Here is a 14,580-nt window from a genome sequence, read left to right as displayed (position 1 = left end):
AGTTACCCCAAGAGAAGTCAAGGCAGTTGTACTGCCACCTGGTGATCAACTCCTCAAAGCAGCACTCGGGACATTTCACAAGGTACTCTAGGAACTCCAAAACTGACTCCTATTCTCTACCCTTTAGTTGTGGGGAGCATCTTGGAATCTCAGTCTCCCTATTACATCTCTCCACAACCTTGGCACCCCAAAGAGGTCACTGCCTGGTCAAAGATGCTGAGTCAGCAGCTCAGACATAATGTGATCAGATTTCCTCACCTTTGCTTTTCTTAATTTCCCCGAGGCTTGTGAAGAAAGTTGATTTCCCTCTCTCCCTCCCCATGTTCAAAAATTGGAATGTTTAAAGTATCTAGATGTTGTTTTAAGAACCCAGTCCAATGAGGCAGGACAGTGCAGTGGAGTGATAGTTCTGGAATTAAGAGGCCCTGGGTTTAAATCCCCAACTCTTGACACATTTGACTTTGGACAAGTCACTTGATCTCTGAAATGCACTTGTACTTACTTCTTATGTGGTATTAGATTTAAAGTATTAAGAAATTCAAAATAACTGGAACCCCTGCTTACAATTCATCTGTATCTAAATGAGTGATCAAACAGAAGTCCCTGTCAACTTAATGATTCTATGAATCTCTTCGCATCCCCCAGTTAAATCAAGGTAAAACAATCAAGGTAGTCAGATTTCCCATCTAAAATTTATCATCAGGAAGTCACAATGTAAATCACAAATAAACACTCCTCAGAACAACAAAAAAAGAAAAAAGAAAACCCCAGAGAAAAACACATGGTTCAATAGACATAACCATCACAGTGTTATAAGGTCTGGGAGACTGGTCATGTGGCCCTTGGGCTCAAGGCAGCAAGACAGCCTATGAAAGATATAGCCACCATTTAGCTTCTAACAGACGGGTTTTTCTTAACTCTATCAAGTAGGAAGGAAATGGCTGAATCCCATCCCTCCTCACACTCCTACATGCACACTTTTTGATTGAGCCCATGGCCAAGATGACCTGCAGTGACCAATCCAGCTGAAGTGACTAGAAAAACAGTGACTATGCTGAGGTGAAATGGCCACTATGCTCAGGTTTTGCAGTACATTGGGGGTAGCAGCCAAATGGCCCCTGGCAAGTACAGTGATGAACTCTTCTGGAGAGACAGATGGATTAAGTTGCCCTGAGCCCAAGAAGCACCTGGTTACCTTTTGGCCTTAAGTCTGGCTGCTATGCCATTTTTTTTTTTTTTTTAATTAAAAGGGAGACTATCAAAGTGGGGAAAGGAATTAAGTAAAACGTGCTGGGAGCATTGCACATAAGTTTCAGGGCCAAGTGGATGAGCTACTTGAGAATGTAACTCTCAGAAGTAGTTGTCTGGAGGGAGGCATTGGACTGCAGCAAATGGGAGTGGAAGGAAAGAGGCTCAAGACCCTCCAGTTCTTCCCACAGCATTGCATTGTCTTGCCCTAGGCACTATGAAGAAATAGCCCTAAGGATGGTTATGGGAGGAGAAGGGGAGGATACCATTACTCTATCCTCCCCACTCCTAAGAGCACCTGATCTATTGCCTCTCTCCAAAAGTAGAGATTGCACCTATCTAATCTAAAACCCATCAATCACAGCAGATAGTGGGATCCAAATCCCTAAAAGCTGAAAATGGAAGGTAGGGCACTTCTATTGACTCGGGGCCTTTCTCAATGCTATACTCTGCTGAGAATTATGTGTTCATGGGGTTGGGAAAGAGTTAGAATTTAAAAAATAACATACAACAAGAACAAGAAGAGAAAACAACAAAACCAAAGAAAGGCCAGCTCCTATGAGGACTGTAGCTGGGGAGAGAGCTGGCTGGTACATTCATGTTCATCTGGGAGGGATGTGGTAGGGAATCTAAAGGGAATCCAGAGGAATTGGTAAATTGAGTAAAATGAGTTCATTTCTTTTTTTTTTTTTTTTTTTAAAGGAAGAATATTAAACAGCAAGCAAAGGTTTTTTCATTCAACATCTTAAACAAGGAAAGATCAAGAAGGTTCCCACCATGGGAGGGAAGGACATTTCTATCCCAGGGCAGGATGGAAGGAGGGAAAGATCAGCAGCAGAGACATGAGCTTCTAGGTCTAGAGACAAGGGTACACGAGCTGGCTGGCTGACTAGGGCCTTCCTTGCCCTGAGTACAGACAGCCACTCCTCTAGAGGAAAAAGATATCCTTATTTTCCCATCAAAGCCTATTCCCAAGAAGAGGTAAGGCAGCTTTTCATTCTGGATGTTTAACAAGTCTGCTAGCTGATGGGGGCCACGATATCATCAGAGCACTCCCAGCAGCAGGTGGCCTGATGTAGCTTTCATCTTCTCACTTCTGCTGTTCTGGAAGTAGGGAAAAAGGAAGAACCACCACCACATTAATACACCTTCCTGGGTTAACCACAGGATGTTTTTAGAGAGCCAGACAGATCACTAAAAGAGCATATTCTAGACTGATGAATATCCCAGCACTAAAATTCTAGGACTCACTCCGGGGCAGGATACCAGGCTCAGATTCTCCGCTTTCTGGATATGGACAGGCTAACTTTTCTCCTGCCTTCCTTTCTGTACATCAATCCCACTTCCCATTTCATTTCCCCTTTTCTTCAACTCAAACCCACGGGTGCCCTAACTAACAAAATTAAAGCCAATTTAATAGGAAAAGTATTGCTGGATGCAAGGTCTCTTGATTTTTCCTACATATTTGCTAGTTATCCCATCAAACTCTGGCTGCAAAAGAATTATTAGGCATGCTTAAAAGCCTCATTTTCATTAAAAAAAAAAAAAAAAAAAAAAAAAAAACAACTACCAAGTATAAAGTTTTTGTTTTTTAAAGCAACAGCATGACAGTTATTTTAACAGGTCACATTTGTACTTACTTTTTATGTGGTGTTAGATTTAAAGTATTTAGAAATTCAAATTAACTGGAACCCCTGCTTACAACCTGAAATAAAAAGGTTAAGAATTTGGTATCTTTCAAAACACACCCAGCACTTTTCCTAGGGTTCCCACCCAAGGACAAACAAAGTATCATCAGGGAGAGGAGGAACCCAATGATAGTCTGGAGCACTAAGCTAACCCAAAAAGTTGCTATACCTCAGGTGGTGGGGGCTTGATGGTGACTGGCTGGGATGTCCGCCTAGGTGGAGATGGTTTCGGCTGCACCTGTTGCTGGACTGGGTTGTAATAGGTTACTCCTCCATACACCTGAGACTGAGCCTAAGTCCAACATGGCAAGGAGATAAAAGGAAAATGGGTTAATTTAAGGCAGAATGGAGGTAAAAGTTGACACACAGTAGAATCCAAATAAACAGTCTTTAGTAATTATGGAGGTTTCTAAGCAATACCTTCAAAATGATTTAATTTTTGTCTCCTTAGGCTGCTCCTTCTATTTGGGTTGTCCTCCTACTCTACTGAGATTATGTGATTAGTGCCTGCTTCAACTAAGGTTCCTAAAGTTCCTGGCCAGGAATCGTTGTAAAACTTTAAGACATCTAGTACCTGAACAAGAACTCCACCAAAAGAGAACCCACAGCAGCCCATTCTACCTATAGGTAACTTCTATTTGGAAGTTTTTTCTTATACTAAATCTAAATCTACCTCTGAAATTTTTACCTATTTCTCTTGCTCTTAATTCTGCCTTTGGAGGCCAAAGTAAGTCTCTTTCTTTCTTAAATTATCTCTTTAAAACTTGAAGAAAGATATCATGACCCTTTCCCCCTCCAGCTTATGTCTCCAGGTCCTTCAATTAGTCCTCAAACAGCATGCTCTTGGACTCTTAATAACCTAATCACACTCTTTTGGAGGCTCTTCAGTTTATTAGCCTTCCCAGTGGCAGCCAGTGGTCTGATGCTAGGGCATATATCATATCAAGTGGTCATTCCTTCTTCTGAAATTTCAAAAAATCTTGTTCCTTGTCCCTATAGCCATTTTATCACCACCCTGTCCTATTCAATAGCTTCAGGTGTATCTTATCTTCCCTACTAGACTATGCTGCAACTGATTTTTACTTATCTTCATATCCATGACAACACTTGCTGCGAGACATCTTGGCACACAGGTATTTGATAGATATCTTGAATGAATAGAGATGAGGAAATGCCATGTAGTTCAATAGCAAACATTTACTAAATGCCTATTTATTGTGTGAAGGGAATTCTGTCCCTGAGTGACTCCTGTCACTAACCAAAAAGCATACATGAAAAAACAATAAAGGAAACTAGATAATGACTAACAGGGAGTACAATGAGGAGGCTGGACTATTACAGAATGTCTTAGTCCTTTACAAATCCTGAGATTTATCAAAGAAGTTGCATCTCCATATCATCATAGGGAATTTGAGGACAATGTTACAGTTTGCTAGTTACCTTACCTGGGTGTTAGGGTATAGGTGAGGAGGTGGGGGAGGGGGCAGTGCCCCTGGGGTATAGGGATAGCTGGGACTGCCGAAGTTCATGACACCTGGAGCGGAGAAGTAGGTAGGGGCAAGCAGTTGCTGGGGTGGTGGCTGTCCTGGGGACATGGACACTGGTGGGGGGTACAGACCGGGGTTAGGTAGAGGTGCTGGCGTCTGATGGGGATGTAAACCTGGTCAAAGAGAATGAAACAAAGACTGAAGTAGGAGAAGAGAATGCTATTTCTATGATAATTTCTAAATCTCCTAGCCCCAAACAGCGGTCAGAAATAGTTATTTTCCTAAGCTATTCAGGACTATTTTAAGAAGCTCATTAGATTTTGGTCCCTCTTAACAAGTGGGAAAGGTTCAGGTCACACAAAGGAGCCCCCCAGGATGTCTCATGTACTCTGCTCCTACTCTCCTATCTGCTGAAAGGGAAATTAGAGGCATAAACTTACCGGGGTGGGGGAGGTGCATTTCTGGTTGTACAATCATGCCTTGAGGAGGCATCGGGGTAGGGCTGTCACTGTGGGTGTAGATTGGTCCCTGGAACTGCACTGCAAGATATCACAGGGGAATTCACTAATAGGGATTCTTATTCCTGATGCCACACGGGCATTCCTTTGTCCTCCAAACAATAAAGACTCCTGTAAAGATTTTCTCAGGGTTCTATTTGGGAAAATGGAACAGGCAACTTCCTATTGTCCACATTCAGATGTTAGGAATGGGGAACCCTTTTTTCTGCCAAGGGCCATTTGAATATTTGGATATCATCATTTAGGGGCCATATAAAATTATCAACTTAACAAACTCAAGCAATGGGGAAATTATTGTTGTCTTGGCTGGGCCAGACCAAATGATTAGGACGACTGGACGTTCCCCATTCCTGTGTTAAAGAGAAAAAGTTGTCTGAGAATCTCCTCTCAATGCAGAATCAGAACTCTGATAAGAAGCCTAATTCTAAGGGGTATTCTTCAAACTCACATGGGTCATAGTAGTGCCCTTCCATGATACTAATGTGTACAGGTGGGGCCGGTGGTTCAGGGACAGGTCTCTGACGCTGGGATGAATATCGTTTGGCTCGACTACCCTGAACACTCTGAAAGAGAAATATCAAAGACTAGGTGAAGGTTGACTCTGATGGTCCTACCTTTTACTCACCCTCTCCCTTAGCCCAGTAAAAACTGTCCGATAGGTAAAAAAGTCTATTAACTGAAACAATGGTCTTTCCTGGACAACCCCCTAAGTGGAGTGAGAACCTTGCAAGGGAAAAATTAATTCCAGGATTACTTCGTTGGTCCTATTAATGCTTGGGTTAAAAAGTGTATGCCAAACTGCAAGCTAAACTTGTCCCTCCTCCAATGTCTTGTCACTATTCTTTACCATTTCTTCCATACGGTTAAACTGAGGTGGAGGGCCTGCTCCCAGGTGCATGTGGTTGGGAATACCTGAAACACACACAAAAAACCCATTCATTGGAGAGTATAAGATAAGCACAAACACAGCAATTCAGGATAATTCCTGGTAGGAGGGAGGGAGTTTGTAGACTCCAGTTCTGGCAATAGCTTTTTCCCTTTGAACAGCTACTAGAGAAAATCCCTTCAAAAACCATTTCTGCTTTCTACTAGCAAATTTACTACCTTCTCTTATTTATGACATAACAATGAGGATCTTTTGGAAAATTAATTCAGTGTTATAGCCAATCATGAAATGTTTTGAAATGTTTGTTTTTTTTTCTTTTTCAGTGTGAGGTGAAGAGGGCAGAGAAATAAAACAAAGGGAGAGAATGGAGATCTAAAATAAAAAATATTTTTAAATGAAAAAAATAGATAAAAAGAAAAAGTTCAGCAAGAAAGAAACTTTTCTTATGAATATTTCATTCTACAATATTCATTTGTTGTAAATACTTAGCTCATTACAACAAACAGGCAAATTATCAAGACTTATCAATCTGGGGTAACAATTAGAAAGGGGAGGCATATTTTGTTAAACTACATATTCTGATCACATCCTAGATCTGGAGGCCTTAAGAGTTTTGTTCTGTAGCCATTCCTATCTGGGAAAAATTATGTAAGTAAAAGGTCTATCTTGCTCTTGATTGGCAAGAGAAAAATATCTAAAGAAAGATACACTTCACTCATTTGCCAATTTTCTAGTCCCAACCAAGACAAGGGTTCCACATCTTGTTTGAGTGGGAGCTTTTCATGTGAAAAGTAAACAAAGGATTCTTAGACTCTGACAGGTCATGAAAACACTTTTAGGGAAGTAGGAACTCATTCATATTCAGCCATCTAGTGGCTGAGGAAGGAGTGAAATGACCACTGGGGGGCACACTTTAGCAATGGGGAAGGACTTGTTTCCAAACATGAAGGTTGTCAGGAAAAGAAAGGATGTTCTTCCACAGGAAATTAAGATACTAACTTAAAACTTGAGAGGTATTTCTGCCTTAGAGAACCAGCCTCTTTTATCATTAGCTCAAAAGGGAATAGAGATCCTTCTTCTTTGTCCACAACATCCAATTATAGAGCTCTGAATACTAGAAGTGAATAGTGTTAAACAATCAATACTTAAATACTTAAATTTTAAAAATATACATGTACCATGGTATTTAAAAGCACCAGGCTAAAAATGACTGTCTCAGAGACTTTAATCAGTCAGACTAACCCAGACAACTCATTTCCAAGATTTCCACATCCCATCATCTAACTTTCTGAAGGCAAAGAAAAAAAGCTGGTCATCCATCCTTGGGTTACTTACCTCGAAGCTCCCTTGGTTGTAGAAATTGAGGCTGCCCTGGGCTCCAATTTTGTTCTGTCAGATTCAGTTGGGTCATATCTTGCTCAAGTTCTCCCGTGCTGGAATCTACTGGGGCTTCCCAATTTCCAGTCTTTGAAGGTGTTGGGGGGGTGGTTGCAGGAGGTGGAGGTGCAGGGGCTGGCCCCTCCACAGGAGGTGGCACTTCCTCTGCCAACTTGCTTGCATCTCCAGCTTTGTTTCTGGATCTTCTTGCACGAGAGTAGGACTTCTTTTCAACTGGTCTGTCTGGGGGTGGTGGTACAGTTTCAGGAGTAGGGGGAGGAGGCTCTGAAGCTGCTTCCTCTTTTTCGGGGCTGCCAAGCACATGGGAAGACTCCATTTCAGGGGACAGATCCCCATCTTCAATGTACTCCAGGCGCCGAGAACGATAACCATTTTCATGCTTGGCAGAGTCATTAGAACGAATACTATGTGGCCCTCCATTTTCTGTAGACCTAAACCCGGTCCTTCCTTCTTTGTAGCCCCCTGCTCGAGAGAAGTTTCTAGATGTAGGCATTCTGCCTGTACCAGCAGCATTACGATTAATGAATGTTCTTGGGGGCAAAGAGGATCCCCCAGAGCCCTGGTGACGAGGAGGCTTGTTTGGCCGGTCATTGGCCCAGTTAGGTTCTCTCTGTGGAGAGCTTCCAAACCTGACGTGTAGAAGCAAAAAAAAAACAAAACAAAACAAAACAAAAAAACAAAAAACCATTATAACCTAGTGATGAAAAGGACTACAAGTTCTGGTGATTATAGGACCATATCATCTTCTTCAATGGTGCTACAATTTCTGACTGCATGAATGGTGGCAGTAAAGAAAAGTTCTCTACCTGAAATTTTTCAATAATCCTTACTTCAAGCCATTCCTCACCTAGGTTTACGGATTCTCCGGGGTTTGATATCATCAGGGTTGTGAGCTGATCGAATATCATAACCATACAGGGCAATGAGCTCCTGCCGAGACTTGGGTGCTTGTTCATCCTCTCTGAACTTGTCATGCTCCCAGCGACCCTCATCCTTCCACAGCTTCCGCTGACGTCCTTTGGGTCTAGACAAAAATGGAAAAAAAATCTTTCGAGCTTGTAGGACCTACCAAGCTGAAAAACACTTTGAAGAAGTATGATGTCTTCCCTGAGAAGAGATAGACAAAATAAACATTGCCTGATTCAGCCTGGTTCAGCTTCCCAGTCAAAACAGGGAGGCCTCCCAGAGATCTGGACAATACTAATGCCAAACCCCTTTACTAGACTATAGATTCCACAAAGGGAAAGGCCACCTCTTATCTAAATTTTGCAACTTCCTCAGGCATTTAAGACATCTTTGTTGAACAAATAGCTGTTTGGAATATAGTCTGGTATATATAGTCACTCAGCTGTGACAATATTTAAAAAAATGTAATTTGTATAGCATTTCAAGTCATCTTATGCATTTCTCCTAAAACAGAGAAACAATTATTTCTGTGCAAATCCTTTTTGAGAAGCCCCTTCCTAAGTGTTACCTGACTTCTTCTTCTTGGGTTTGGCCTCGGAGGTCATGTTCAAAGAAGAGCCCTTTCCTGGGGATGTAGGCAGGGTTCTTCCGATCTTCATCATCATCCAAATGCTTTGGGACCTTTTTACCCACCTTGTTTTCTACAGGTTCTGTGCTTTCCTGAAAGGAAAGCAAAAGGACTTTTTATTTCTCCAAGCTAAGAATAATTCATCTTGCCCTAAGACGAAATGTCCTCTGATGGGTACCTACTTGCCCATCTCCACTTTGTCTCTCGCCAGTCACAGTTCCTTTTGGATCAGGCTTTTCTTCTCCTTTGTCTTCTTTTACCAAAGAATTAGCAGCATCATTAGCTTCTGATTTCAGCTCCACCTTGGAACTTTCCTCTTCACTGTATTCTTCCTCTCCCTAAAAAGATATCGTACTTGTCACTTCTTAAAGAAAAATCAGGAAGAATCTTTCCCGTGGGAAACCTATCCTTTTGATAAGAATCATTAGTATAATCAGTTGAAATTAAAAGCTACTTTCCCCATCTTCTTGCAAAAGTAAAGCAAAAGTTTTATGAAAATGAAATTCTAGATTTTAGATTTTTTTGGAATTAATTCTAGAAGTTGAGACATACTAGACAGTTAACAAAGAATCATCAGGTGACTAATTATCTCTCTAGATAAGGTGTTCTTTTAAAAAAATTTTTTTTTTTTGGGGGGGGGGGGGGGGGGGGAGAAGAGACACAATTGGGTTTAAGTGATTTGCCAAGGCGGGAAATAGCTAGTGTATGAGGTCACATATGAACTGCTCTCAGATCAGGTATCCTTAAGCTAGGGTCTGTGAACTTGTTTTAAAAAATATTTTAATAGTTGCATTTCAGGGACAGCTAGATGGAGAAATGGAAGGAGCACCAGCTCTGAAGTCAAGAGGACCTGAGTTCAAATCTGGCCTCAGACACTTAATACTTACTAGCTTTATGACTTCTAGGCAAGTCACTTAACCCTGATTGTCTCACTTCCCAAAAAATTTCAGAAGAATTGGTTTCCTTTGTAATCTATATTTTATGCACTTAAAAACATTCTTAGAAGGGGTTCAGATACTTCACAAAGACTACCAAAGGGAGCTACAACACAAGAAATTTTAAGAATCTCTGCTCTACATCAATTAACTAGTATTCACATACTGTTTTATCCAAACCTCAGACACAAAGCATGAATTCTCCCTTTTGAAATAGTCAAGAACATTAAAAAAAAAATTTTTTTTTAAATTTTTTGCTGAGGCAATTGGGGTTAAGTGACTTGCCCAGGGTCACAGAGCTAGGAAGTGTTAAGTAGCTGAGGACAAATGAACTCAGGTCCTCCTGACTTCAGGTGCTCTAACCATGTCAAGAACATTTTAATTGAAAAGAATAAATGCTAAAAATATCCAGGAAATCAGTAAATATTTTCTATTTAATAGCATAATGACTCTTACAAGTCCTTCTAAAATCCTTCTAAAAGTCTCATAGCTTTATGGAGTCTGTCTTCCTACATTTAGTCAACAAGAAACCAGTTCTTCATTCCTTCAATGGATGGCTAGCATCCATTTCTCTGCCTGGTACTACATTCCCTATCGATTCTCAGCCTGAGCTCTAAATATTCTGTTTGGTGTACATGTGACCTTTCTTCACTGTCCCTCAAACAGGGGGCCTAGAACTTTTCTTTGACTGGAAGAAACATCCTAAAGTAGTAACTGAATGATTAATGAGGTGACCTTGTTTATACTCTGTCTCCAGTCTGTAGCTGAATGTATAAAGGATTCTGAAACTAAATTTTTTTTCAGCAAAGGAAGGATACAAATAGTACAGTGCTGGGGAAAATCCAAATTATACCCCAAAATTGAAATCTAACAAGCCAAAGTGCTGCCCTGGGGTCCCATGGTTTTATCTTTCCCCTTGGACAGCACCTTCAACACTAAGAATCAGCTAAGGTTTTCTCATTTACAATAAATTTCCTTCATTGCAAAGGCTTACACTCAAGGTACACACAAGAATCCCAGCCCAAAAACTAGGAAAGTTGCATCTGCAAGGTCATGATTATCAAGAGGCATTGTGTAGTTGTAGAAAAAACACTGGACCTGGAATCAGAAAAGACCTGAATTCAAATTTCACCTTGACACTTGTTAAATCACTTATCTTTCTGAATCTCAATTTCCTATCTTTGTGAAGTGGGGAAGATATCTATTTTATCTGATGAAATGCAAATAGAAGTCAAGTTGTCCCACAACTCTTAAAAACATAGAAGAAAGGAGAATTTGGAACTCAAAAATTTGTTAAAAGTTGCTTTTACATGTAATTGAAGAAACAAATTCTTTAAAAATTATAACAGCAACATCTGTTGTTATTTTAAACAACATTATACACAGAAGGGACAGGTATGCTTATGCCATTCCAATGGATACTTTAACCTGAAACTCCTAATCACACTGAAGACACGTCCATGACAGACTCCTGCAGCACTGAAGGAACACTGACAATCATTATCACTCAGATCATGCCACTGCTAAACCCTCTAAGTAACTACTGCTCTCATGCTGCCTAAGGTGTGTTGTCTGGCTGGCCTAAGTTGGAATTGACATCACCCACAAGACAATTAGCTTTATAGCAGTTAAAATGAACTACTTAACCACTGTAAGGCAAAACTGAGAAAAATCTGATAGTAGAAGGGCTCTAGGTATAACACCTAAGAAGATGCTTTTGTTATTTTATTTTTACCACTTTTTTTTAGTTACAAAACATCCTATTCATATCAAATAAAGGGAATATAAAATAAATCCCTTTGTAAGATCAAGTCAATTTCTGATGCTAAACAGTTTTTCTGAAGCACAAAAGGAAAAATGGAACAGAAAGGCAACCACATCATTGTGACAGAGCTCTGTATATAACGGATTATTGATTGACTTGCAAGATTTGTACTAAGAGTTGTCTGCATACTCCAAATTGTTTGTTCATGTACTACAGAAAAATGTTGTACTCACTTCTGAATCCTCTGCACTTTCATAATCTGAGAGAACAGCTGAAAAGAAAGAAATCAGAAGTCAAACAAACCATCTGGACAAAGTAACTATAAACACACATTCTGTCCACAGGGTAACCCAATGTAGTTGTAGGCTCAGTAAGAACAAACCCTCTTTGCCATCACAGCTAAATTTAGAGTTATAAGAGAATAGAGAATGCACAGCCATTAGAGAATGCCTCTATACAAAAATAGAGGATGTAAAGAATTTAAAATTAGGAAATAACTACACCCAAGATAGCAGTCTCAGGAAAGATAGATTGTCAAGAGTAAGTAATTGAAGAGCAAGTTTGTGTGTGAGGTTGAAATTTGTATCAATAGCTTGCCCACTGAGTCCAAAGTAGCTCCTACTCACCATCGCCTTCTATGCAGTCTTCACTTTCCTAGATAAAAGAAGACACACGAGTTTGACTCTTGGCTATAATTCTACATGAAATTCACAATTTTCTACATTTTCCCCCACCCATCTATGGACATTTCCCAGATGACAAAATGAGATATTTGTAAAGCACAAAAGCTATAGGCAGAGTCCTGTTTGACTCTTCATGACCTCATTTGGGGTTTTCTTGGCAAGGATACTGGAGTGGTTTGCCATTTCCTTCTCTAGAAGTTATTTAATCCTATCTGACCTTTTGTGACTCTATTTGGAGTCACAAGATCCTGAAGAAATTTTCATTTCTTTCTCCAACACATGAGGAAACTGAAGCAAAAAGGATCAAGTGATTTGCCCACAGTCACAGCTAGGAAGTGTCTTAAGAGGGATTTGAACTCGGGTATTCCTGACTCCAGGCCTGGCTCTCTGTCCATTTCAACCCTCAGCTGCCCTTCAGGAACGTTAGTTACTAGTATTAACTGTTTTAAAACAGAAGGATGGGGCCAGAGGTCCAAAGAGCCAAGAAGAAGGGAGAAAAATCAACTAGACGCACCTGAGAGAACCGGTGGAGGGGAGGGAGGAAGGAAGGGGGCAAGACAAATATGGGCACACTTCCTACCCCCTTTTTTCAAACTCAGGGAGTGGCAGAGAAAACACTCGATCTAATCCTCTCGACCCTCGGGGGGAAAGGAAAACGACTTCGCCGCCCTGACTCCTCCGCTTCATTCCTTCAGGGGTCCACCCTCCAGACCATCACCATCCCCGTCCCGTCCCGTCCCGTCCCGTCCCCTCCCCCTCCCCGCAGGCCCCGCCCCCTTCCTTCTCCTCCTCCCCCCCGCCCGCCGCTCCGCGCTCCGCCCGGAACGGCCTGGGCCCCGCTCACTCACACACTCGGACTCTTCGGGACTCCGGAGACCGCCTCCCTCCGCTCGCCGCGAGTTGAGGCCTCCGGACCTGCCGCCGCGCAGCGAGGACGAGGAGCCTCCGCCGGGCCCGCCGCCTCCGCCGCCCCCGCCCCGGGAACCGGCGCTGTCTGAGCCCGAGGCTCCGGACTCCTCATCCTCCGTGTCCTGCGAGGCGCGCTGCCGTCGTCGGTCCGCCATCTTGCGGAGAACCGACCCCCGTCCGGGCTTCCGCGCTCCCTCGCTCGATCGCGAGTTACCCGATTCCCCCCCGCCGCCCGCCAGCCCGTCAGCCTGTCTGCCGCGCCCGTTCGCAGGGGCCGCTGGGAGACCGAAGCTCGGTGGAGGAGGAAAGCAGGCGAGACTACAAAACCCAGTGTGCTCTGTGGCAAGAGCCCGTCGCTCCGCTTTGCTTCCGGTCTCGTGGTGGCGCTCGGCTCCTCGGAACTCCAGTGTTTCTTGGCGGCTGGGCAAGGACAAATGGTGCAGTGGGCGGGGAAAGCCGGGAGAGAGTGTGGTTGGGTGGGGGGGACTGGGTGGGGGCGGGGGTTTGTTCCTCGCTAGCAGAGCGCTTGCGCGCACGGGCCTCCGCCTTCCCGAGCACCTTTACTGCGAGCCAAGGAGGAACTAGCCGGCCTTCCTCCAATGAGGGCACCTCCCCGCCTCGCTCCGGCCATCTTCTCAGCCTGAGTGAGGCTGTAAGCTTGGAGGGGCGGCTGGCGAGCCCATGACTCCCAACCCTTTTGCTCGCTCCGGGAGAGAATGCTCTAGTCGCTCCGTGAAAGCCCTCTCCCGGGTCGGGACGCCCCAGGGTTCCAAGCAAGCAGCTTTGGCCTGCAGTCGAGCTGAGACCAGGGCCGAGGAAACGCTGCTGTTTTTAAAGAACTCGGTCCCCTCGGAGACTGTGCGTGTGGATTGGATGGCCACCTGGCTGTCCAGCGCCTCCGTGCCTTCCGGGCCAGTCTTCTCTGCCCCTTTTTCTATTCCGTGGGCGCTATTGCCCGACTCGAAGCTGCTCACTAGTCAGTTTGCCCTTTTTCTCGCCATTATCTGCTGGATAGTCTTTATGCCCCTTTAGGTCAGAGTTGGAAATAGATGTGTGATGAATGAAAGACCAGTCTCTGAATCTGTTAGACCTTAAGTGCTGCCGCTTCTCCTTCCAAGACAGACTTTTATTTTTGAGAGTTTTTGAGTTGGTTAACAGTTGCCAATAAGTTGCTAATTAGATAGTACTTCATACAAAGTATCGCCTGTGACTTCTGATCAATGTGAGTAGTTAAGTTTCCCACACAAATAAAGAATAGGTCTAGACCAAGATAAATGTGTTCCTTTGCCGTCTGGGTCACCTCCAACTTATCTTTTGTGGAGTGGAGTGTTCCTAGATTTGGAAACCTAAAGGACCGCTGGAAAAAAACTTTTCTATTTTCTTAAAAAGTTTTTTCCCACTGGGTAGTAGTTTGAGATTACTCAAAGCACTATGCAAGCTCCCAAATACAATCTGTCATTCTTCCTGGGGACTGGCCAGTTATAATGGCGACAAAGGGCATTTTTCACCCATCTTAGTTTTGCAATATG

At 42.9% G+C, this 14,580-nt stretch overlaps 1 protein-coding gene across 1 annotated transcript; it reads right to left on the bottom strand.

The window, feature by feature from the left end:
- Nucleotides 1–673: 673 nt before the first annotated feature.
- CASC3 (CASC3 exon junction complex subunit) lies at nt 674–14,269 on the bottom strand. Its single transcript, XM_031966220.1, has 14 exons — nt 12,991–14,269; nt 12,086–12,113; nt 11,693–11,730; nt 8,942–9,097; nt 8,700–8,851; nt 8,073–8,249; nt 7,163–7,854; nt 5,789–5,853; nt 5,390–5,504; nt 4,864–4,962; nt 4,382–4,596; nt 3,106–3,228; nt 2,889–2,953; nt 674–2,352 (listed from the first exon to the last, which is right to left on the bottom strand). The coding sequence occupies exons 1-13, from the start codon at nt 13,204–13,206 to the stop codon at nt 2,930–2,932; spliced, it is 2,100 nt and encodes a 699-aa protein (XP_031822080.1). The 5' UTR covers nt 13,207–14,269; the 3' UTR covers nt 674–2,352; nt 2,889–2,929.
- Nucleotides 14,270–14,580: the final 311 nt, after the last annotated feature.

The sequence above is a fragment of the Sarcophilus harrisii genome, chromosome 4 (assembly GCF_902635505.1).
Source record: "Sarcophilus harrisii chromosome 4, mSarHar1.11, whole genome shotgun sequence".
In the NCBI taxonomy this organism is placed as follows: Eukaryota; Metazoa; Chordata; class Mammalia; order Dasyuromorphia; family Dasyuridae; genus Sarcophilus; species Sarcophilus harrisii.
The sequence above is the reverse complement of the archived record's forward strand: the minus strand, read 5'-3'. Positions and strand labels throughout refer to the sequence as shown.